The sequence below is a fragment of the Solanum verrucosum genome, unplaced genomic scaffold, assembly GCF_900185275.1.
Source record: "Solanum verrucosum unplaced genomic scaffold, falcon-dt-bn FXZP01000307.1, whole genome shotgun sequence".
NCBI classification, from domain to species: Eukaryota; Viridiplantae; Streptophyta; class Magnoliopsida; order Solanales; family Solanaceae; genus Solanum; species Solanum verrucosum.
The window spans coordinates 90,476-116,589 of NW_026020264.1; the positions used below are offsets into that span (position 1 = coordinate 90,476).

Below are 26,114 nucleotides of genomic sequence, written 5' to 3' on the forward strand. Positions count from 1 at the left end.
ATACATCTCCAGCTAAATAACTTTTGGACAGTCATTTATCATTGCAATTTATTTTAATCTGCTTGAATTAAAGCGAATATGACATTTAAAACCTCTAAGGGGTCATTTGGTTGGAACAAGTTATCCTTAATCCTGGGATAACTTATCTCATTACTATGGTATAAATGGTGGAATAAGTTATCCTATATATGACAACCAAATAAGATATCAAATTTTTATCCTAAAACTATTTATTCTTATCCTTCACACCAAACGACCCCTAATAGTCTAATTAAGTCCCCATTACTTGTAGAGTTGAGGCACCAAAAACAAGTTGCAAATTAAATGTTGGGGGTTCATTTGTAGTGTTGGAACCAAAATTTCTTCATGCATGTCATATATGTCTGACATTACTGAAGTTATTAAATGAAAAACAACAATCTTTTGTAGAAACAAATTCATAGGAGTGGCACTTGACCAGCAAGCTTGTTTTTTGTAAATAAAGGAAATGAAATGAATAAATAGCAAAGTGAACTTACTGGGAAATTTATTTTGGGGCCTGGTAGGTGAAGACAGCTAGCTTGTCTTAATGATGAAGGGCATTTTAGGGTTTTGGAAGTTATGAATCATGCAAAAAAAAAAGAGACGCACTATTTTACTTGTCACGTTTTTAATTTATATGTTCATTAAAAAATTATGTGTTTTAATTATTTAAAATATCAATTACTCTTCAATAAATATTCTATTTTTAATCTTTCTTCAATAAATAAAAAGAGAATTAATCTAAGCATAAAAATATTTATAATTCGAATGAGAGGGAACTAAACCTCTCGCTAAACAAAAAAAAAAAAAAAAAAAACTTGCAAAAATGAAAGTTCTAGTATTGCCAATGCATCATAAATGTCCGACTGTTCTCACACAGGTCTGTCAATTTAGCATCACAAATAAAGGATGTCAATTTAACATCACAAATAAAGTTGTTTTTTCAATATGCTAAACAAAGGTAACAAGACAGCACATACAATGAGGGGGTTTTCCGGGTCGGTTTTGATCGGTCATCGGTTAAAATTAAAACTAAATCAATTTAATTGGTTTTAAAATTATCAAAATCAAACTAAATCAAATATAATATATATTTATAAAATAGTGTTGTAGATACTTAATAACATGTGATACATCACAACATTTGATACATAACTATGTTATATACATAACAAAGTTACATTATGTGTCATATACATAACTATAAATATGATACAAACTGATTTTGTTATACAACGTTAGTGTTTATGTATCAACAGTAATATATGATAGTGTCTACAGATACATAGTCTTCTATTAGTTTAATGAGGCTGGGTGTATGTATCGGTAGTAAAAGATAACGAATTTTGTAATAGTTGTGTATCCAATACATAACTATGAACAATCAACATATGAAATTGTAATGTATCATAATGTTGAAAGGAATGCATTATACATTAATTTAAGAAACAAAATCAACTAGATACATTAAAAATTGAATCCATATGTATTAGAAAGAATGAACAACAAAAATATCGGGAAAAAAGTCAACAATCTAATTTGTTGAAAGCAAAAAAATATGAAGAAATCCTTCTACACTTTCTCTTTTGCTCAATATCAACTTCCGTAGCTTTTTTTCACTTTCAACAATGGCGTCCCCCATGGATCTCGACCCAAAGCCCTTACCAGAGCCACCAACAACTCGATCATTTCCCCCTTTTTGGGACGTTTTTTCCACAATCGATTTGAAGTTGAAGATGCATCCTTCTTCGACTAAATTTGTATGAAAAAACTAAAAACATCAAAATAAAAATAAAAATTGATACTTGATGAAGTGGAAAGAAAAAAAATGGATGAAAGAACATGAAGAAGAAATACATTTTTAATAACTTGCAATTGATAAATCGAAAAGAGAAAAAATTTAAAATTAAAAAATTGTTAAATCCCATTATTGTAAGCAAATGTCAAAACCGTTTTAATTGATTTAAAACCTTAAAAAAAAGTGCAACGTTAAGATTAATCCTTACATTTGTAATAAAAGACTCTTCATTTTTATCTTTTCAATAAATTCTTTCAATTACAACATAATTGTACATTACTTAATTGTAGAATTTGAAAGATTTCTACACCATTAAAATTTGAAGACAATTATATAAACAAAATACAATATGCATTTAATATCTCTATTTTTTCATGAACCAATATGAAATTTATGCAATATAAATTTGAAAAAATAGATATACAAAAAAGAATGAGTCCAAGAAAAAAAGGTCATAACAATTCAAGATTATTTTGTAATCTCAAAGCATGAACATTACTATTATCTTGTGTTCTTATAGAAATGTTGGATCAACAACACATTATATTATATAAATAAGGGTCTGAAAAATACACCAACTTTGGCCAAATTTGTTGTTATGATACCAAACTTTCATGAGGACCTATTACCCCCTAGACTATTTAATACTGTATTTTAAACATATATTGTCACGATCGAAAATGGACGTGATGGCATTCGTCTTAACCCACCAAGACAAGTCAGCCTAAAACTCAACCATTACAATAAAATGCAGAAATTTTTATAATAAACTCAAATATACCCCCAAAATCTGGTTGTCACGTGTACAAGCCTCTAAAGTATTACAATTGAATCAAAAGAAAAATACAAGTCTCATATGACATTGTTTCTAGAGTAGAACAAGATCATAAACAAGAGTAAGAAGGATCGATGAGAAGACAAATAACTACCTCACAAATCTCCCAGAAGCCTCGAAAAAGAAGAGAATAACAAGTATCACAAAAATCCAGTCTCGTAACCTATAAAAATTTGTAGAAGCAAGGGGTGAGTACCAAACCACACGGTACTCAACAAGTAAACCTCTAAACACGAGCTAAGGGAATAAAATACAAGTACTTCTTACACCCCAACCGAACCTTCACAACTACAATCTGTATAAAACCAGCCTAACCTAACAGTTCACAATTACAAGCACATATCTCAACAACAACATTCTAACAATCATATATTCTCAACAACAAGCTCAATATTCATCAATTACCACCTCCACAACTACAACCTGCTTAGTACAAGCCCAACATAACAGTTCACAGTTTACAAAGTACATAGCTCAACACAACACTCTAACAATTTCATATCCTCAATAACAACACTCTAACAATTGCATATCTTCAACAATAAGCTCAATATTCATCCGTCACAAGTTCCATAGAAAGGCACTCACAAGATCAGCAACACACAAGATCAAGTTCACCAATAATAAAGAAGTGCAATGCAATAAAATGCAATGTCAAGTATAGTGATGCATGTCTGACCTAATGATACACACTCGCTGTCTCTCAGTCCGGGACCCATGGAGGACATATTTGTCCATACATCCATCGCGGCACGCGATACGACCCTCAAATAATAGTAACCATTACGGCGCGCGATACATCCCTCGAAATATAGTATCTGTCGCGGCGCACGACACGTCCCTCGAAATATAGTATCCATCGCGGCGCGCGATACGTCTCTCGAAATGGTACATCCTCTCTATTTTCTTATTCTTTCTCAATGCACATAACACTTGTCACAACCATGTCTCAGAACAATGCAAATGACATGTTCACACAAATAATGAGGAGATAACCATTTTCATAACATTGCACAATTGACAATAAGACAATCAGGATACAACATCAACAAGCCTTTCAAACAATTCTCAACACATCACACAAACAATTGATCACATTGCCTTTTATTATCCCTTTTTCATCATTAGAATTAGTCAATGTGGACAAGTCAACCCATCACCAAGCTTCATTACTCTAAACACATATTACAAGAAAATACATAAATTCCATACACTTAACAAGGGTTTAGAAATCCACTTGCCTCAAATAATCGAACAGTCACTCCGGGACTTGAGCCTTCCCTTTTCGTTGAACTTCCAACTCAAAGCAATCTAATCAAATAATTAACCACAATAAGATTTCAAAACTAACAACATTCATGTTACTATAGGTCTAACCTAGACCCAAAAACTCATCCCAAATCTATAATCAAATTCTTAAATCTCGATGCCAATTAACATGTCAAACTCTTTCAGTTTTCTCCAAATTTGAAGCCTAGGGTTAAGTCTCAACTTCTCCAATATCATAAATCTAAAGATATTCACAAAATACAATACCCCTAATATTTAATTACCTATTTCAATATGTCAAAAATATAGTTTATAATGTGATAATTATGGAAAAACAAAAATCTGGAAAATATCAAAACTGGTTCGCTAACTCCAGAATCAACTGTAACCATTGAATCATTATTCCTAGTATTCATCATTTGCCTATCATTAGCCAATCACCATTGTTTCTCAATTCCAAAATTACTTTATACAGATATATCAATTTTCTTATTCCAAATCCACTTTTTCCCCTTTTTCCTCTTCAAAGCCAACATTAAAATAATACTAACAGTTATTATGATTACATAAATGGCATTTGGCCGTAATGATCACAGGATTGCATGAAATCCAATTCTAATCCACTGTTATTTATAAATATGAATATAATTAATCAAGTTTGCAATTTGATTCCCTTCTTACTCTTTTTCACTCATTATTATAATGATAATAATACTTATATCTACATTTGACCTCAATACACATTTTCAATTGCATAATTAATGAATTTATGAATGTTACCTGATCATGAAGTGGATCGTCTCCACGTCAGCCGCCGCTATACGCAAGTAAGTTTCTTCCTTATCTTTATTTTCTTTTCTAAATTAATTATGTATTAAAAGTAATAATTCCTACCAACCTATTTTAATATTTCAGACTTGACCCATTATTATTTAAAAAAAATAACCAAATTATTTGCAAATTAATTAACTATAGCTAAATGACTATTCAAGATTATCAAAAAATGACATTTCGGGTCCGGGTCATTACATATATATGTGTCCACGTAGACATAAAAAATATTGCATAATTATAAATAGTAATGTGTCCACATGGGCACATATATACCTTTAAAATACGCTATTAAATAGTTCAAAGGGTAAAAAATACGGAATTAGTCTAGTTGGGTAATAGGTCCTCACGAAAGTTTGGTATCATAACAGCAAATTCGGTCAAAGTTGGGGTATTTTTCAGACTATTTTCCCTATAAATAACTCTTCCTTGATCACCTTTTAAGATATCAAACAACATTCATGTGATATAACAAAAGCAATAGCCAAGCTTCTGCCAAGCGTTTAAAATTAGATTGACATTCGAGAGTGAAGCAAGAAGAAAAAAAAAGAAACATGAATTGAAACTTTTGAAGAAGTTTTAGCCTAAATATACATACGGTTAATTTGATAGGTATAATTTTCAACTCAAACTCTTGTATGAATGTTATTATTTTTCTTCTTATGTTCTCTTTTTTTTCATTGAAATACTTTGTATTTGTATTGGAAAAAAGTGACAATATTTTAAGAAAGTATTGATATTGAGGAATTTTGCATAAAATTAGGAAGAGACAAAAAGAAAATATGTAGAGTAATCAAGGAGAGAAAGAAAAATGAAAAGAAACAGAGAGGGATAAGAAAAATAGAGATGTCAAAAAAAAAAACTTCATATATATAATATTGCCAAAATTAAAGTTTGATATACAAAGAATGATTCATTTATTTTGTTCCATATATAAGGCTTAATATGCTCCATATATAATCTCCCTAAATTTATATTTTGTTCTATATATAAATTTTAATATGTTCCATATTAGTCTCCCTAAATGTATAGAGAATAATAGTAAATTATTCAACTAGTAGGACATATTATTTTAAAAACAAATAAAAAAAAGAGGATATTTTAATTTTAATTCATTATGAGGAGAAAAGGAAAGAAAATGGCTTCAGATTTGAGCAAAAATTTTAAAAATACAAAATTGTATTAAGAAAAGCAAAAAACACGTATTAAAATAAGAAAAAAAAAACTAAAATGAAAAAGAAAGGCTAAAAAGGAAAGAAAAAAAAAAGGACTACCGAAAATTTGAAAATTTGATTGTTTTATTTCCTTTTTATTCTATTTCCTTTTTTAGTTTATTTCATGTATATAAAATTCATACAAATATGACGTACAAATATATCAGTAACAACTTAATTTTTGTCACGATTCAGATGGTCGTGATTGGCACCCACACTAACTCTCCGGTGGGACTACAACCCAGACCAAGCAACTAAACCAAAACTAAGGCATTTAAGTTACGGAAGCAAGTTAAATACTAAGGCAATAATAGGGAGTTCTCATAAACTCCAACAAAAGGCTAACAAAGAACTAAACAATGCAGAAGAATAACATAGAACCTGAAAGTCAATATACCAAAACTCTACTAACGACAAGTCTAAGAACAAGGGGTACAACCCCGAAACTAAACAACATCTTAAACAAATAGTCTGAGTCCGAAAAGAGTGGATTTAAACAAGAGAGATATGGCAGCCTGAAAGAACTGGTTCACCCTTGAATCCAGTCACGCTCAATAGTCACTTAGCTGAGGTCTATCAATAGTCGCCTGAAGATGCCCTGTACTCAACAAAGAACAAGCAAGTGCAGTATCAGTACACAACCACAGTGTACTGGTAGGATCACGCGGCTATCCCAATAAGTGAAACACATGCAAGTAACCACAACATTATAAAACAAGCATATACCGAACATGTACAATATTAGTCATCTCTTACCAATAACGCACAATTTCACAAGTCTCAAGAGATACAATTATCCTTTTAGAGCAACATACAGTCTTCCAATATCAACTATCATTAGATATGAACGTAATCATCACAAGTAGATACACGACACAATTCAATGGTCCTCTCACGGAACTCAATTCAATAGTCCTCTCATGGAACCCAAACCTAAACAGTTAACATACCAGTTCATGGTACCCGATCCAAGTTAGTGTGCCGAAACGTGGCAGTCGATCCCATGTTTATCCCGAAACGTTGCAACCGATCCCATGTTTATGCTGGAATGTGGCAACCGATCCTATTTTTTATGCCGGAATGTGGCAACCGATCCATTCAACAAACCACAATCACAATCACAATGTATGTTCTGACAATCATACAACAAGAGGTGATTCATGGCATACAATTATTCAACTATCCTCATTTACGATTAAGGTGATCAATAATGCAACATTCGCATACATACATGCATTATAATGAAGTAATTACAAACATATATCACACCAACATGAAATCACAATCATCACCTACCTCGAATCCAAGCTTGAATCCCCTAAGGCACTTGAATCTACCCTTTCCGGATTCTTTCTGTTTGTTCTAGGTCTACAAACAACAATTTATATGCAAGGATCAACAATCAAAGGTCTAATTATCTGGATTATAACAAACTCAATAACCCTAGACCAAACCCTTGATCCCTATACCCAGACTAGGGATTTTTCCACCATAAATTCCAGATCAAAACCCTCCGCCACCAATAATTACTCATGAATTTACATTCTACGGATCGAAACATGGATTTGGGGAGTAAAATCCTTACCTTTAGCCTCAAGAATGGTGAAAAACGTTCAAGAACTCTCCTAGGGTCGTCTCCTCGCCCTGAAAGTCAAAAAGTGCAAAATAAAACGTTTTTGGGGTTTTATTTCCTACTTAAGTCGCGCTTGTCCCACCACAGCGGCCCCGTTCTGGCGGCAAAAATCTCGTCCCAGCGGCTTGCACGGAACCAGTGAGCTATTTTAATAATTCCAAGACCCCTATTTCACAACACACCTTTGACCAACGACGCTCAGAAAATACCGTTCACACTAAGATCGATTCCGGGAGTTCTAAACCGAATTCAATTCCGTAAAGTCGTACGGATTCCTTAACGACTTATCTAGCTACTCATGTAATCAAAATCATAATTAGATCTCTCATTCATTATCATAATTTCCTTAGACCTTACTGACTCCGATTTCATCCAAATTTGGATTAGGTTAGAAAATTTCAAGTTACTACCAAAAAGTTTTCTGGCCCCAGTTCTTTCTCCAATGTTTCCTAACGACGAAGTCAAGTCGTTACAATTTTCACAAAATATACTTTACAAAATTGATAAATACTTTATATATAGCATTATATAACAAAATAAATAAAAGATATGATTGAACACATTTAAAAAATATTAGTAAAGATTTGAAGTCTAAAATTTGAAGACATTATACTTCACAAATTTATCAATATTAAGTGTAGTATTATATAACAAAAAAATTATAAATAAAATATTATTTTTTTAATTCTAGAATAATTTGATGAATAAATTCATTTTGTTATAACACGAATTTTATTTGGTAAATTCATTAATGATTATAATTTGCATAAAATTCGTTCATGGAAGAGTGATGTAGAACCTTTTACCGGCAAAAGAAAAAGGATATTTTTATTTTATTTTATTGGAAATTTAGCGTGGTTATTACTTTTTTTTCGTTTTCTTTGTCTTTTGGTAATTTCTATGTTTTTTTTTGTTTGATACCTATATTGAAGTTTGAATAATTCAAATCAAGTATTGTAGAGCCCATTTGGTATTTTTTTTTTAAAATGTAAGAAAATTGTTTATGCAGGTGTAATGATGTAAGTTCATTCACATCTTTCTGGCTCACTAGATTTTACAGCAAACAATTAAGAAAGGAATCAAAGGTAAACGTAATAAAAATGCTCATACACTACATATTTCATAATATATCTTTTAAATAATTCACATTTACTAATTAACCTAAATATATATCGTTTATAGTTTATTTTATTTTCATAAAAAGAGGGTATACTAAATTTAACTATATTTATTACACCGCACGCGCAGACAAATTCACTAGTTTATGACTAAAGGTAAAGATGAAAACAAACAACTAATCATGTCCTGATTTCTTAAATGACATATATTATGAATTGCCTATTTTTATTAAGGATGATAAGTAAAGTGGTTCGAGGGAGTAGCATTGTGATCATTGAGTTTGTTGCGTTATACTCTTTATTTTATTTTACTTTGGCTCCTATATTAAAAAGAAATATTTCATTTTACTTTTCTATTTTAGTAAATCTAAGAAAATTTTAGAATTATTAGTAGCAGCATTAAATAACTACATAAAATAGTAATAATTAAATTTTAAATTTTAAAATATTATTAATAAATTAATTTAGTAAAATATATATTTAATTAATACTTTAAAAAAGATGCGTCGATCCAATAAGGACAAGTAATATAAAATAAAGAATTGGGCTTTTCATGGATAGTAGCCCAGTCATCAGTAGACTTCCGTGGGTCATCCTTCCGTGGTTGCCTGTTAACACGATATACTATAACTCATAAGTATATGATAAATGTATTAACCATCAATAAAATTTGTATTATATGTGATTTTTTATAAATTTATTCTCTATAATCTGTATTATACTTAAATGTTAAGTGACGAGAAATCTTATTGCTATAGATAGTAATATTTTTGAAAGATCGCATATCTATGTAAGTTTCCCTATTTAATTTGTATCCAAACTTTTAAAAAAAAAAACTTATGAGTTTACTTCAGGCACGAGACATTCACGATTGAAATAGCGAAATTCATGTATGAAGTTTGACAAACTTCAGACTCTTTTGTTTGAAGTGTGGCCTTATGAATTTAAGGCTATCCTTAGACGTTTTTGTCTAAAGTTTGATATGGCTTGTTAAGACCAATTTTAGATATTTTTTGCTTAAAGTGTGGACTTGACGAAGCCAAACATTAGACATTTTTGGCTGAAGTTTAGTATCACTTGTCAATGTCAGCTTCAGACATTTTAAAATATAGTTGCATACTTGACAAGTCAAACTAAAGACTTTTTTTTTGTGTGTTACTGAAATTGTAGACTTGTCATGACTTCAAATATACAATGACTTGTCAAGATCAATTTCGGACATACCATGGAAATGCCTAATTTCAAGTAAAGAAGTTGTGACCCTCCCAGCTCTAGGAAACTTCATTAGTATACAGTTTAGAAACTGTGTCCACCTACATTGACTGTTATATAATTTGTGATACTCTTAACTATTTGTCATAATTGCTTCCAGTGTGCAAATTGCTTATCCATATTCAAAGAAAACTTGAGAAAATTTATTAACAAGTATTTAACAAATCATTGACAACCCTCTTGATAAACTTAGTCTGAAGCTCATTAACACTTAATACAAATTAAATAATTTTAAAAAAAGTGATTATGGGTTATATATATATATATATATAAATCATCGTTCAATATGCTCCAATTTGGTTCATATTACATCTTAATTATATGATGCATACACAACTCTGGAAATTATATCACGTAATGCAAACTTGTAATTAATTAGCTGATCCAATATATAATACTTATAACAAAGACATTAATCCATACTTCTAGTTCTTGGATTGATCCGTAGAAGTAGTCACTAATGTTAACGGGCGAAAACCATGATCAACACTGGCTTTCCATACTTTGTCAATATCAAACATCATGTCACCACACTCATTCTCATTCCAACCTTCCAATGCATGCAAAATCCCAGCTATTCTCCATGCACTCATCACTCTTCTTGGAAGCCAATTCTACAATTATTATTGTATAATAATGTTATTATTATTAAACAATATCGAATAATACCATCGAAAAATTAATATTATTTTTCTAATTACCTCACAAGAGTCTACATTTTCTAGATGTTTAGGAGTAATCATAGCTGGTGTGTTGAAGTAGAAGCAATCCTTGCGAGCTTTTCTTGGTGGGAATTGTGAATAAGGAATGAATAATGTTCCTTTTGGCGCTTTCAATTGTTCATCTTCACTCAATCCATCCCCTACTAGCCATGTCTATAGTATAATGTCTCAATCAACAACTTTTTTCGCGATTTTGTTATGAATAATCAAGATTTGATCAGGACAGTATATATATTTCGATGTTGCTTTGGTTGAATACGTACCTTTGAAACATAAGATTTCGACAGGACCAAATTAGTTGCAGCTTCACGGGTAAGCTTTGCATTAAGTCTCTTGTACTCTTCTTCGTGTAACGTGGCAACCTATGTATATTAAAAAAAGAAAATTAGTACACAATAATGAACGAGACAATGGAAAACCAAAAATATAATCAAATATACCTGAATTCCTCTTTGGCACAAGGCAAGGGCAATGGAGTAAGCAACTTTGGACAAACGACCTCGAAGGACAACATGAGAAGTTCCTTTAGGAATGGAGTTGAGAACCGCGGCGACAGCTAGGCTACTTCCATCAACCACCTTCACTTTCAACTGAGGATGCCTTTTTAGGTAAAGTTCACCATTACTATTCAACTTCTCTTCCTATAAGGTTAAATTTTTGTATAAGTATATATCAATAGGGTGCAGAGGAGATAGAGAGGTTGTTTCTGATAGACCCTGGGCAAACATTTCAAAGCAATTTGTAAAAACAAATAAAAAATAGCACATATACTCTGGACTTGCCTGATTTAAGAGTCCAAGGCTCAAAACTCTTATGCCTTTCTGATCTGCTTCCATAATGGATTCCTCAATCAAGTTGTTGATAGTCTCTCTTTGCCATTTCATAAAGTACTACAACAAAATCAAGAATCATATCAGATAATCTTTAACAAATTATAATAACAATCTTGAATAATATAGATTACATACTTGTACGCGATACTTTGGGATAGCCCAAGTTTGTAATTTGATATTCTTGAACATATTTCTCTCAACAACAAATGTACGACCATAAATCCAAGTAATCATTATTGACCATAGTGTGACGGGCCACATTAACCAAAAATACCACCTAGAGGTGTGAGGGTTCGAGGCCAACGATGCAAATCCTAGTCGAAGGTGGTAAATGGATTCTGGAGTCGTTAGATGTGTTAGGTGCACCACATCAGGCACTTCAGCTTCTCTTTTAAGTGACTTCTCATACAATGTGTCTGAGGACTTGTCCAATGTATCGTAGATATAGTCATACATTGGCATGAAAAGAGAATAATTTGTCCTGAATTGAGTGTGATGTAGTGAGTGGTACCTGTACCATCAAAATGTTTATTTTAGAGGCCAAAGATTAAACCAAATCTTAAACTGATTTTCTTTCTTTCTTAAACTCTGTGTCAAGTCAAATAACATCATGTTAATTAAGACAAGGAGAGTAAAGTTTTGAAAGCGGTTAAAAACTCTGTGTGGAGTATATATAATCTTTTTGTGGTTAAAAACTTTCTAAGATATAAAATGTACTATATGGTCCGGCCCCCTAGTTAATGAGGTAGTTAGGCATGTAAATATTGTGATTCAGAAGTAGGGACTCTGCATTTGAACCTTTTGGCTTTTAAGATGCGCTTTATTTTGGTTAGTTACCATTTTTACCAGGCGTAGATTATTTTGAGTAAAATTAAGCTTATTGAAATAAAGGGCGATAGAGAAGACTTACGAGGGCGTATACATGAAGTACTTGAGAGGGGGAAATATAGAGAAGATCCACTTAGGAATTAGCTCAAAATTGCAATGGCCCATGTTGTTCATGAAATCTATATAGGTAACATAAGCACCAAATGAAGCTATAGAAGCAGTCCCAGTGAATACAGTTGTGAACAAGGGTATGGAAAAGAGTGTGAAATATGATAAATGCTCAGCAAATGGATGAATCACAGCTGCAAAAATACCACCAACAAAAAAAATGTACAATGAGTCCTCACGAATAGATAAATTTAATAAAATAGTCAATGGTTAAAAACACATCTGATCTATCGTTTTTCGCGAGTTTCATATCTCAACTATCAGTTGATCCCTTTTTCACCTAAACTGACATCATTGTTCAAACTTCAGATAGGAAAAAGGAGCAAATCATGGGCGAATTTATAGGCTAAAATTGGGGCACGTGAACCCATTATCTCTTAGTAAAGCTAGACATTTTATGTATGTATATATATTCTAAAATTAGTATAATATTATCTGGTGGTACCTATGCTACAAGAAAATTAGACAGTGCACACCTAAATGACTGGGGAGCAACTCCCACTAAAAAAAAAAAAATTATATATATATATATATATATATATATATATATTTTTAAGTGGTGCATCTTCTAGTAAATATGGATTCGTCATGGTGATAGTTCAAGCAGATAAAAAGAACAACCGATAGTTTTGAAATGTGAAATTACTTGGGAAAAAATGGCAGTTTAAATGTGTTTTTTAACCACCATCTCTTAATAGAATTAGCATATTTTAAGATAATGAACTTACAAGTGATGGGCTCAGTAGCAATAGAGGAGTGATGATGAGAATGATAACGAGAGTAGAGAAAATGATGATGCAGAGCTCTATGAAGCCAATAATAAAGGAACTCGACAGGACCACTATGAAGCAAGCCAATTATAATGATCCCATCAGTTCTCCACACAGGCATGTGATGAGCTTGTTCCAGCATCAGGTATCCAATATAGTATAACAGTCCATTAAATATGATTTGATCATCCCTACAAATATAATTTAACATTAATTATAAGTCAACCTTTTAGCGTAAGTTGTGTTGGGTATGTATTTTAGTCGGAAAATATGTATTTAAAATTTTGTAAGAAGTCCAAAAAAACAAAACTAGAGTGCCTATTTTCAAAAGTTAAAAATATCTGAAGATCAGATTTTCAAAATTTTATCAAATATCATGACTAAATAGATATTTAAAAATAATTTTTTAAAATTTGATCCATAATCTAGGTCCAAAAAGTTAGCTTAATTAATACTGTAATTTGCATTTTATTTTATTTTATTTTTTTCTATTTTTTTCCTTTTGTTGGTACAGACCAAGAGAACCTAATATAAATACTCCTACATGGTTTAGGTTTTCACCTACCAAGTAAGAAATTCCGGATTGTATGACTAAATTAAGGCTTATACTCAGACTAAACCTTTCCAAAAAAAATAAAATCTCTTGGTTTAATTGAAGTTATTTCATGAGGAAAATATTTTTCGTTGAGAAGTATTTTTAAAATATTTGATTGGTGAGTGAAATATCTTTTGGAAAAAATGTATGTAATGTAAAACGTAGCAAGTAAATGAAGTTATGAACTATGAAATTAAGTTAAAATATTGCAACGAAAGATAAGTCATATTTCCCTATTTCTAGAAAAACAAACTTTTCTCTTAAACAAACATAAAAAAATGACTTCGATCTTATCAATCACACCAATATTTACTTTCTCTAGAAACTAAAACAAAAAAAATCATTTTCTTGAATTCAAATTATAGAAAGTACGTACCAGTTGCTCTCTCTGTCAACTTGATCAAACTCGATGCTCTTATCAACAATTCGATTATTACCCTTTGCAGTTCTGTATCGGGATAGAGATATCCATATCTGGTTGTGAATGATTCTCGATAGTAAAAGTGGGAGAATGATTATGTATACAATGTCTCTCTGCCTTTCATCTTTGCTCATAAAATATGTGTATGTGCTATGACACACAAATGGTGCCAATACCAAGTACTAATTCATTTCAAGAAATAAAAATATAATTAATTAGAACTTCATGATGTTTAATTAAGTGCAAAAATGTATATATTATAAGGGGAAAAAAAAAGTATAGTATAGTACCTTGAAGTTTCCAAGGCAAGTCCATGGCCATTCAGTGAGAATGCCAGGTTTAGAAGCCATGCTTTAGCAAATTAAGCTTTTAGTTTAGACCAGCTTAGTTTGTTCTCTCACTCTCCTCTTAAAGCTAAAGTCCTCTCCTTATATAGAACTCTATTATAGAGGCAGGCATACTCCACTTGCTTTGCTGTCTTTTCATTTAATATTTTCCGTCGAACGGGGTTCGAATGAACACCCTAAGAATATATTGGCTCCCTCCCGAGTATCAGTTATAATATTTCTCATATTAATATGATAATAATACATTTTAAAATATTAGTCAAAGTTCATGCGATTTGACTTTCGAAAAACAAAATTGACTAATAGAGTAAAAGTAAACATAAGCATTTTTTACATAGTTTCCAAAAATATATAAATTGTATATCTAAATTTACAATTAAAATTAAAAAAATTGATTTTTAAACTTTGAATTATGTTATATAAATTGAGACACGTATAATAGTTAAGATAGTCCATCCAATTAATGCCTTTTACCCCCTAAGCGTCCCTAGGATCGATAAGCACATGTAGCTAAAAGGGGTTCATCACTTGAATTTTTTTAAAGTCTTGCCATCACTTTAAATTAAGGTAAGTACTCTCCCCTGGGCCAAAAACCGGGGGGGGGGGGGGGAGGGGGGGGGGATGCTCACATGTACTTGGTATATTATAGCGTTTTAATTTTGGAAAAAATATCTAAATAAATAACTTATTTTATTATATTTTCTAAGTTTGAAAAAATTACAAAAATTTCAACTCTCTCCTATTCTCTGATACATCACTTTACGCGATGTATCGGTCAGATACATCACTTACACGATTTATCGGTCGGACATATCACTTTACATAGTGGCAAGATTCAAAATTTCATTCAGGGGTTCGAAAAATAAAAATATAAACATGTGAATAAGTCAATAAAATATAATAGTTTATAAGTACAAAAAGTTAGTTCCGTTAGCAGATATATTTTAGCACGCTTGGATTTTTCTGGGTTTAAATCAACTCTTTTAAAAAAAAGAAGTGAAAGTTTAGTGTATAATGGGATTTGAACCCTGAACCGTGAGGGTCATCTAAAAGAAGTTCTACCACTACACTACAACTTCTTGTTCATGAGGGGGTTCAAAATTATTATATCTACGTAAATTTAGAAAATTTACCTTTTATAGTGTAATTTTTTACTCAGGGGATTCGGATGTACCCCTGGAGACCATGTGGGTCCTCCCCTGCTTTACGTGATGTATTGGGACGTTGAGTGATGTAATCGAAATCGAAACGCAATATATCAAGACATTGAGGGATGTATTCGAAATCGGGACGCAATGTATTAGAACGTTTCCGAATTTCACTAAATTTAAAGGATTTTTGTAATTTGGAAAAGAATAGGAATAGAACGTAATAGGTCGAATTCCTTAAGAGCTTTAAAAAAGGAAATGAAACTTTTGAAACATATATAATAAATATAATAATAATACTTTAGAACTCGTGATTTCAATCATGTTATAATATTTATCTGATTAAAAAAAATTATTAAGAATAAAATGGGATATGTATAAGTTAATTATCTCCAAATTTATCAGTATATCTCTCCTTTCAACAAATTAAAAATAAAAGTGTCCCCTATAAGCTGGATACCATAGAATATATTAAAAGAGTTTAAATTCTGTTTATAACACTATATAATGTGACAAGCGCCTGTTAAGCCAAAATTGAAGTGCGTGGAGATTAAAATTTGTAATCAAACCCCACAAAACATGTGTTGTATTGAATTCAATAGTTTTTGTTTAAATAGTATATTTGTTTTAATAAATTTTCTAAATAGGTACAAATATAAAATTTGGAATCCAACTATTAAATATTATTTTATAAATACTAACGTGCAAAGTTAAAAATGGACTAGTAGAATTGGTAAAATAGATCTAGCCTCCCTTGATTGTACATGTCTGTGATGTTCTTTATCTTTTAATAAAAAACCGATATGAATTCTATTTTTTTTTAATAAACTGATAAAAATGAACGGAATGAATAGTTAATTATACCTTAATTTTCTAAAATAACTATACATATTTCAGACTATCCCTTTATAGTGGGGAGTAGTACCAAAGGGAAAAGGGTTTATTTGAATTTAACCACCTATTTTAGGAAAAAATTTGTAAGAAAAAACATTTATGATTCTCAACTACCAAAGGGAAAAGGTTTGATTGCTGGGGAATTATGTTTCTGCATTCTTGCAGAAAACAATAATGACAGACCAACCAATGTGTTTCACCAACTGTTTCCTTTTCGCTATTAGACTTGCTCTTTTTTAGAATGAAAAAGAAAAAACAAAACGTGTTTAGATTAACTTATTTTAAGTAGCTTTTGATTTTTAAGATTTTTCTTTTTTCTTAATATTGTTTGAAATTATTAAGATTTTAGGTTAAAAATATATATAAAAATAAGCTAAAAGTAAAAATTGAGTATTTTTGGACTTTAAATTTTTAACTTATAAGCTACTTAAAAAAAAGTCAGTTCAAACGTCCTCTAAGTCTGAAAGCAAAGGAAAGTAAGAGATTGAAGAATAGTCTTATTGCAGTGATCATGTACAAAGTCTGGTACGCCAAACTTTTAAGTACAAATTTTATACAACAACAATGATCGTGTACAAAATTTGGTATATGCCGAACTTTAATTACAAATTTTGTACAACAATAATGATCATGTACAAAATTTGATATATGTCAAACTTTAATAAAAAATAGTAATTATAACTATGATCAATGAAAGCCAGTTAGAAGCATAGAAATGATAATAATGTTCCTTGTATAATTTCAATCTACTAAATAAACTTTCATATTTTTTTTGGATTATGAAAAGACATAGTTTTATACTCCCTCTATTTCTTTTGCGGTGTTTAATAAAGAAAGAATTTTTAGAATTTTGTAGTTATTAAACTTAATATGTATACTATAGTTCATGAAAATATATTTTGAATTGTAAGATTTTAAATATGCTACGTAAGATGTGTAATTAAAAAGTTACTAGTATTACTAAATATAAAAATTAATATATATATTTTTAATCATTTATCAATTTGAAAGGACAGTTACAGGAACCATAGTGTTTACCGAACTATTATTATTTGCTGCGGAAAAATTAATGGAGATAGTTGATATTTTTGTAGAGCTAAGGTACGAGATATTATTGTAATATTGTTTGGTGGGTTTAAATGAAGAACACAATTATGTCCTTATTATTAGTTATAATTTTTGGTATATTAATGAAGGTTTGATCCTTAGCTTAAAACTCGGTGTGATTATGTCCATTTTCCACAAAAATTCTCACACTACTAAAAATAATATATCCCTACACACTTATATGTTGCTTCTTCTTCATTAATTTCAATTATTAAGGTAAGACTGTCTTCGCGCACACAACATTCATCACCTCTAAGTTCTATTTATATATATACTAGACACAGGTGTTCGTGTTAGGACTGGCTCAATATTTTAGTTTTTTTTTTTTTTAATTTATGTGATATAGGTAGATTTTAGAAAGTTGATTAGATTTAGTATGATTTTTGGATATTTAAGTGGTTAATTACTTTTTGTTTGTGCAAATTTATTGTGAAGAGGTCCACTAAGGTGTCTATAATTAAAGTATTTTTCGTCATCGATCATTGATTTTTTACTCAAAATAGTTACAAGATATAAACAAATATTACCGACATTCAAAATAATAAAGCAATAACTGCATAATGTGAATTTTAAACTAAAAGTCATAGCTAAAATGGATTTCATAATTTCGAAAAAATGATACACTAATTAATTAAAGTAGAACAAAAGAAGTAATTTAAAAAAATAAAAATCTGAAACACACTGAAGCAAACACGTCAACAAAGACGTGTCTGCTTCAGCGTGAAATCTTGAATTTAAAACTAAAAGTCATAGCTGAAAGGATTCCATAATTTCAAAAAAATTATATACTAATTAAATTAAAGTAGAATAAAAGAAATAAAGTTTAAAAAAAAAAATCTGAAAAACACTGAAGTAGACACATCAACAAAGACGTACTTGCTTCGCACGAACTCCATCTTATTATATAAGAGAATATATATATAATCACCAAGTACCCCAAACTAACTAGCTCTCCCTAGCTAGAAATAAAGGATTTTTCATAGTGAATTAATAGAAAATTATGTTATAAAATATCATCTTTTATTTCAATTCCACCGAACTAACTCACTAAAAAACGCATGATGAAAAATAAATTCTCAATTAAATAATAAAAATAGTCTAATAGCCACAGAACATTTTTTTCTCACTAATTCAGTGAAAATAGCCACTGAATATTTTTCAAATAAAATAACTCAATGTAAAAATAATCTTTTTTTCAGTAATATTCATTGCCCATTAGTTTATGGACTTATACAAAGATACATTATGTGTCATTTGCCCATTAATTGGATCGCACAAGCTAACTTCTCCTTGTGTGTGAGTTACCAAATTTCACAAAGGAAGTAAACCAAACCTCATCATCACTTTGCAATCTTCATATTTGTCCCATAAAATCATAAATTGTCTGTCTAAAAATACTTTTTAACATGATATAATCTTATATACCATAAGACACGTGCTATTCTTCAAAAAAAACTTTAAAATTATATATACATACTAGCTAGGAAATACTCACACAAAGTATAAAACTCTATCGGCCCCTTTTCCTAAAGAATAATTTATGATCTTCCTAGTCATTCTTATTGTTGGTTAATATAATAAATATAATATGTCGATCTTATTTTTCTCATATACCATGGCAATATATACTAATTGTATTATTTAAAAAATGTTGAGACGCATTTCTCCTCTATTATTTATTGCCAAATTACTGAACCGACATGTTCATCACACCTAAAATAATTTTTAGGGAAAATTAATTAATGATAATAGTTTAATTGTCACTGAATATATTTTTTTTGAGGAAATTACTAGTGACAATTACATTTTAGCACTCTTTGTAAATATCGTAAAATCCTATAGAAACATTAGAATTAATGACAATTAACTACTCTCTCTGTCCAACAATAGTAATTCACTAACTTGGCACCTCCCTTAAGAAACAATAAATAATAGGGGCAATATTACTATTTTATCCTTTGACTTTATTAAATTTAATGTTTTGAAAATGTGTTAGATGATAAATAGTATTTAATAGAAAGGGTAAAATAGATACAAAAGGTAAATTATCTCTTAATTCTCTAAATTGAACAAGTATTGTTGGACAACTATTTTTAGTATAGTGAACAACTATTATTGGACGGAGGAATAATAGCGGTAATTAAAGACTTTAGCACTTTTTATTAATGTGTATATATTTATTGCCTCTAAAAATTATTTTTACGACTGACATGGTCACATCTATAATTTGTTTAAAAATATAAGTGCTTGATGTATGTCCCAGGCCAGTAATGTGACAAAACACAAAAGTTCCTACCTTACCTGGCTTGAAGTTGAGACATATACATCCAATTGAGACTTCTTATATATTTTGCTGCACAGGACAACTAGTTTATTTCTACAATACTATATCCCAAGTTGATTCTGTTATCATTCTATTGAAATAGTACAATGTATTGAAAGAGATGTCTACACTATCAATTTAATTCTTAAAATGGGTCATTTCATCGTTGGTTAGAGTTATGTGAAGTATAACAAATAAAGAAATCATCGAATGATTAATAACTTTTAAAAGTAGGTTGATAAGAGTAAAATTGTCAAATTCAAAAAATATACGTTAATAATAAATAAGTTAAAAATAACATACGATTATAAAGGACGTTAGTGTGATACTCGCAAAATATATGGAAAGTCCTTGGAATTATCCTTATTTTGAATTTTTAAATTATTTGGGAATATAACCAATGGTGGTGGTAGGTGGGGTTGGAGTGTTAGGGTAAATGAAAACAAATGAACTATATAAAAAATTTAAATTACTACTAAATAGGTACTGCGCAGGAAAAGAGAGAAAAATTTATACTCATATAATTATAGACAGGATGATATGTTTTTATAATTGTGACATTATTAATTATTTTTTTATGAAATATTAATTATTTAAATTATGATTAAATTTTAGTTTATTTATGTTACGTATCTCCAATACAAATAAGATTTTGGAGAAAATGAAAAAAAGTGTAGCTATCTCCGTCTAAGAGCACTAGTTTACTGTAGAATATTTTCAATTCATTTCGTCACACACTCGATTAACTATGAAAAAAATAAAAAAGAGCTAAATCCCAAAACAAAACTAAGTGCATTTGATATGAAGAAAAATATTCTCTGAAAAATATTTTACCCATTAATTTTTACTTATGTTATATGTTTCCAATCCAAACAAGATTTTGGAGAAAATGAAAAAAAATATAGCTATCACCGCTTGTCAACTTCAGTTTACTGCAAAATAGTTTTGGTTCATTTCGTCACACCCTTGATAAATAGAAGAAAAAAAACAATGAAGAGCTAAATCCCAAAAAAAAAGTGTATTTGGCATGAAAAAGAATATTTTCCACATAAAAAAAAATCCTAAAAAATGTTTCTTAGAAAATAAGTTTATTTCTTACTTTTTTTCTATTAAACAAGAGAATTTATCTCAAAAACATTTATATCTATTTAGCAAAACTGTATAGAGTGAGATGGTCAAAAGGATACAATAAATATAAAATATATTTCCTCTGTCCACTTTTATTTGTCATGTTGTGATTTTCGAAAGTTAATTTGACTAATGATAAAGTTAAGTTAAATTACATAAATTCAATCATTTTTTTAAAAATAATTAGATATTCAAAAACTATACAAAATGTACTATAAATTGCAATTTTTTGCATATTAATATGATGAAAAAGTACATCGTCAAATGTTCGTCAAAGTTTTTATAATTTAATTCTAAAAAAGGAAACTATAACAAGTAAAAGTGGATGAAAATAATACTAATTTATTTTCCCTACTTTCTTTAATGAAGTTATTTTCCTCGTTTTTAAAAGAACTTATTTTTCAAAAAAATTGTCCAATCAAATATAACAAAAAAGAATTGAGAAAATATTTTCCTTAATTTACAGACAGAGACACAATTATTATGAACGAGAGGGAGTAGCTATTAATTAAGGCAGTCACAACTCACATGCATAGTTATAAAGTTTTGGTTGACAAAAAACAACAATATAAATTTATCATATAGTTGCAATTACTATTGCAAATGCATGTTGTTGGATGGACTTTATTGTACGTACGTCAATGCTTCAAATTGACCTAACCTATTTCATGTCTCTATCCATCTGATCCAATTTATACAGTAGTAATTTCTATTTTTGTCTCAATTGGACTGGTCAAGATTATTTTTTATTTTTTCCCCAAAAAATAATAATTTATTTAAAAATTAGTGATTGATCATAAAATATTCAACTACAATTTTGAAGACGTATTTGAAAAACACAAAAATTTGTTTTCACATTTTTCTTTTTCAGATTTATCCAAAAAGTTTTAGTTTTATAAAAATAATCTCATTATTTAACTTTTATTTCATATTTAAATCACATGTTATGTTTTTTAAGAAAAGCACATTTCGATTCTAAATATTTTTGGCAAAACAGTATAACCAGACACAACTATAATTTCAATTTTTAAAAATATCAAATAAAGTGAAGTTTCAAGTTATCTTTTATTAAAAATAAAAATAAATCTGAAGTTCAATTTATCATTATTGCAACAATTTATTTTTTGTGACAAAACTATTTCATGTCCCAAATCTAATTAATTCTAAGATAAATAATTGTTTGTCATAAATTGATCGAATACATTATTAATGATAAAATAATATATTACTAATGACTTAAAATTCATCACTAATAATTATTTAATAAATGATGGCAAATTATTTTTTGATAAAACAATTTAGTGGACAAAGCTTCTGCTACGAGGTTATGTGTTTCATCACTGAAAGAAGAAATTAGGAGAAGATGTAAGTACTAGTACCAGTTTTGCTTTAATTTTTATTTAATGCAAACTATCAAATCCTACGGTACCCAACCACATTTTTTTCTATTATAAGACCCTCTAGCCTTAATTTTAATGTACTGAGTATTTATGTCTCTAATTTTAAAAAATCCCATTGAAGAACTTCTCTCTTCTTCTTTTTTTGTTGGGTGGGGGCTCCTTCTATTTTGGTAGTTGGACGATCGTTCTGCTCTTTTGAATTTTTTTGAGAAATAGTCTTTTTTTTAGCGATTATAACAAAGTCGAAGAAGATTCTTGCCATAGATTCATTAAAAAAGAGGAGAAGGGTAAAAAATGCTCTTAAACTATGTGAAAGAAAGAAGATGTGTTTAAAAAGAAAGAACAATATATTTGTTCGGAAAAATGGCATTTTTGACCCATTTTGTAATTATAGGGGCATTTCTGGACCAAAATATTGACTGAAAGGGTATTTTTGAGCCAAAATATTGATGGTAAGGACACTTTTTAGCCAAACTAAAAATGAAAGACATTTTTATTCCTTTCACATAATTTAAAGGCATTTTTTTATCGTTTTCCCTTTAAAAAAATACAAATAACAAGGGGGGTAGGATAAGGGGTGGAGGAAAGACGAGGACTGAATATCTAATAGCTCCTTGAACTTAATAATTTTTTTAAAAAAATATTCAAATTTAGTCCAAATAACTAAATACTTAAACTTGGTAAGAGTGCGTTTTTTTAGATACACGTGTACATAAATTAAGTATGTGAAATACATTTATTTTTGATGTGTTAAATGAACCGATTATTAAATGACATGCGTAATTTAAAAAAGATTTGATAAATATAGCTAAAAATATTATTTTTTAAAAAAAACTAAAAATATACACAAAAAAGTGCAATAAGGAAAAAAGAAATAAACCCATGCTCTCACTGCCTAGTCAGTTCCCGCTTCAATGCAAATATCCTTCTTTAAATAGCAGAAATACATACTATATATTGTTCTTATCTAAATTTCAATGTTTCTGCCCCAATAATAATACAAAGAACCCCCTAACAAGAACAATATTATATGGGGAAACCATTTTCTTATTCTTAATAAAAATATAAAATATAAAGGATTAGAAAGCATTTCAAATGACAAATTAAAATTAATAAATAAAAATAAAATTATTTCATTTAAAATTAAATTTATTGATTTGTACTATATTGGCTTTAGTATGAAGTCGATGCAGGCCAGCTGGCGATAATTGGTCCTATATTTGCTTTGAACACATAACACTTGGCCATTTTGAACACCCTTAATCACTGAAATATCATTGTTGAATCATGAATATATGAAGGGCCTGTTTGGAAGGACACCCTGGTAATTGGATTTGGTGTAATTGATATAATTATATTGTCTTGTCCTGTTTGGAAGGACATGTAATTATTTGGTCAGCAGGTACTTGGTGTAATTGGCAGGGGGTAATTACACTCTATAATTCACATGCAGAGGCTGTGAATTGCTGATAATTACATGGTGTAATTACCACCTGATTACTTTTTCATTTTTTTAATTTCTATTTTTATTTTTTTGTTTTTATTCTTTTTACTTCTATTATTTTAATTTCTTTTTATTTTTATTTTTATTATTCTAAAAAATTGTAAAAGTCTATTTTTTATTTTTTATTATTATATTTTATTTTATTCTTGTTCTCAACCTTATTTTACGTGATTCTTTGTAATTTTCTCGTATTATCTATTTCTTTATGTCATGTTTATTTTTTCATTAGCATAATTTTATTAGTATTCTAATTTTTAAATTAAAATAGAATTTATTGTTAAGTAAGGTTATAGACTTGCGTTTTCTTTATTATGAAGAAATAAAAATAAATTATATTTATTGCTATGTTGAAGTTTGTTATAAGAGTATTATGTTAAATTTTTTGTTTTGAATTTATTACTTATGTTATATTTTCAGTTTCATTTGTTTTAGTAATATTGAATTTACATTGCACGTCATTTTTTAATTAGACTTGATAGATTATATTTTTGTCAAACATTTAATAATTTATGATATTTTATTTATATATTACTATTCTTTTTATCAAACATGCATTTCACAATGTTCGTAGAAACTTCATATTTTTAGTTGTTACGATCAATTCAATTGAAATATATTAATTTGAAAGAATATAAATCAATTATTTTTTCATAATATTAGTTACAGTAAATATGTTTATTAATTAATATATTTTCAAAAAAGAATATATATCTTAAATATTTAATTTAATGTCATTTATAAAATTTCTTATTTGTCTAGTATAAATTTAAAATGATTAATTTTTATTTTTAAAATTTATTATAATTTTATGTTTGCAATTGTGCATCCAAACAGAACATGTGTAATTATACTGTCATCCAAACAGGACATGTGTAATTACAGTGTAATTACATTGTGGCAACCAAACAGGTCAGTGTAACTACTAGATTGTGTAATTACTAGGCTGGTAATTACTACCCTAGTAATTACACCAATTCCAATTACCTGGTGGCTTTCCAAACAGACTCGAAAAATATCTGATTGACCACCTTTTCACTATTGCAACTGTCCTTTTTTTTTAAATTATTATTATTTATTTAAGCCTTAATGTTAGGTCTAATGTGAAATATAATTAGATCATATCTCATCCATAAAGCACGTAACATTTATTTTTATTTTTCAACCACTTATTTTTTGGATCGAAATTCGAATATATTGATTCAACTAGATCGCTTACCCGGTCTTAAATTCATCCACTAAAAGTTAATGCTCGTATGAAGAATACTACTATATTTATTTTGAGTTGATAGTTTATTGAAAATAAATTGTCTACTTTACAAGAGACTGAATAGAATTAATATACATTTTATTCTACCTAAACCTCACTTATAAGATTACATTAAATATGTTATTGATGCAGGGTTATATGCAAACCTTCAAGTACCAAATTATATATATGGAGACCCATCGAACATCACTAGACAGAAAGAATGAGGAACAAGACCAAACTGTAATAATTGAGAAAGGCTGAACCATCGACAGTTCCTTAAAGTTGACACTAATTTTTATTTAGATGCTTCAAGTAAATCTTGTTCATTTTTTAAACACCTTAAGTAAAAATCATACTGTCATACAGAAACAAAGTTAATATCCTGCCTAACATATCGTGTATCTACTTATATAACTTCATATAAATTTTACAATCTATTGTACGTACACACCAAACTTGGAATGCATAAACGCAAGTTAAAATCAATAACATTCATTGATTTCTACATTTGAAAATTTAATTCGTTCATAAATTCTCCTTGTTGAATTATCGAGGAAAAAGGGTCACAACATTAATGCCGTCCTATAATGAAGTGACAGGTAGCAAACTAACAGTTATGAGTATTTAATTAGACCCACACAAGGTTTCATGACAAGAAGTCCTATACATGACGTATAAAATATAAA

At 29.2% G+C, this 26,114-nt stretch overlaps 2 protein-coding genes across 3 annotated transcripts in view; both read right to left on the reverse strand.

Moving 5' to 3' along the window:
- LOC125833687 (very-long-chain aldehyde decarbonylase CER1-like) overlaps nucleotides 1-11,636 on the reverse strand; it is a 41,006-nt gene extending 29,370 nt beyond the window's left edge. The window contains exon 1 of the mRNA XM_049512856.1: nucleotides 11,632-11,636. The gene's annotated coding sequence lies outside the window, so the exon portion shown is untranslated. The remainder of the gene's footprint in view (nucleotides 1-11,631) is intronic.
- Nucleotides 10,279-14,754, reverse strand: LOC125833686 (very-long-chain aldehyde decarbonylase CER1-like). Of its 2 annotated transcripts, none has more exons than XM_049512855.1 (10): nucleotides 14,619-14,754; nucleotides 14,284-14,510; nucleotides 13,271-13,503; nucleotides 12,457-12,676; nucleotides 11,682-12,057; nucleotides 11,496-11,603; nucleotides 11,154-11,354; nucleotides 10,977-11,075; nucleotides 10,693-10,866; nucleotides 10,279-10,605 (listed from the first exon to the last, which is right to left on the reverse strand). In XM_049512855.1, exons 1-10 carry the CDS (start codon nucleotides 14,676-14,678, stop codon nucleotides 10,417-10,419), a joined length of 1,887 nt encoding a protein of 628 aa, XP_049368812.1. In that variant the 5' UTR covers nucleotides 14,679-14,754; the 3' UTR covers nucleotides 10,279-10,416. The 2 variants fall into 2 exon arrangements, with proteins under 2 accessions (XP_049368812.1, XP_049368811.1); XM_049512854.1 differs by having other exon boundaries at nucleotides 11,154-11,350; nucleotides 11,492-11,603; nucleotides 14,619-14,707.
- Nucleotides 14,755-26,114: the final 11,360 nt, after the last annotated feature.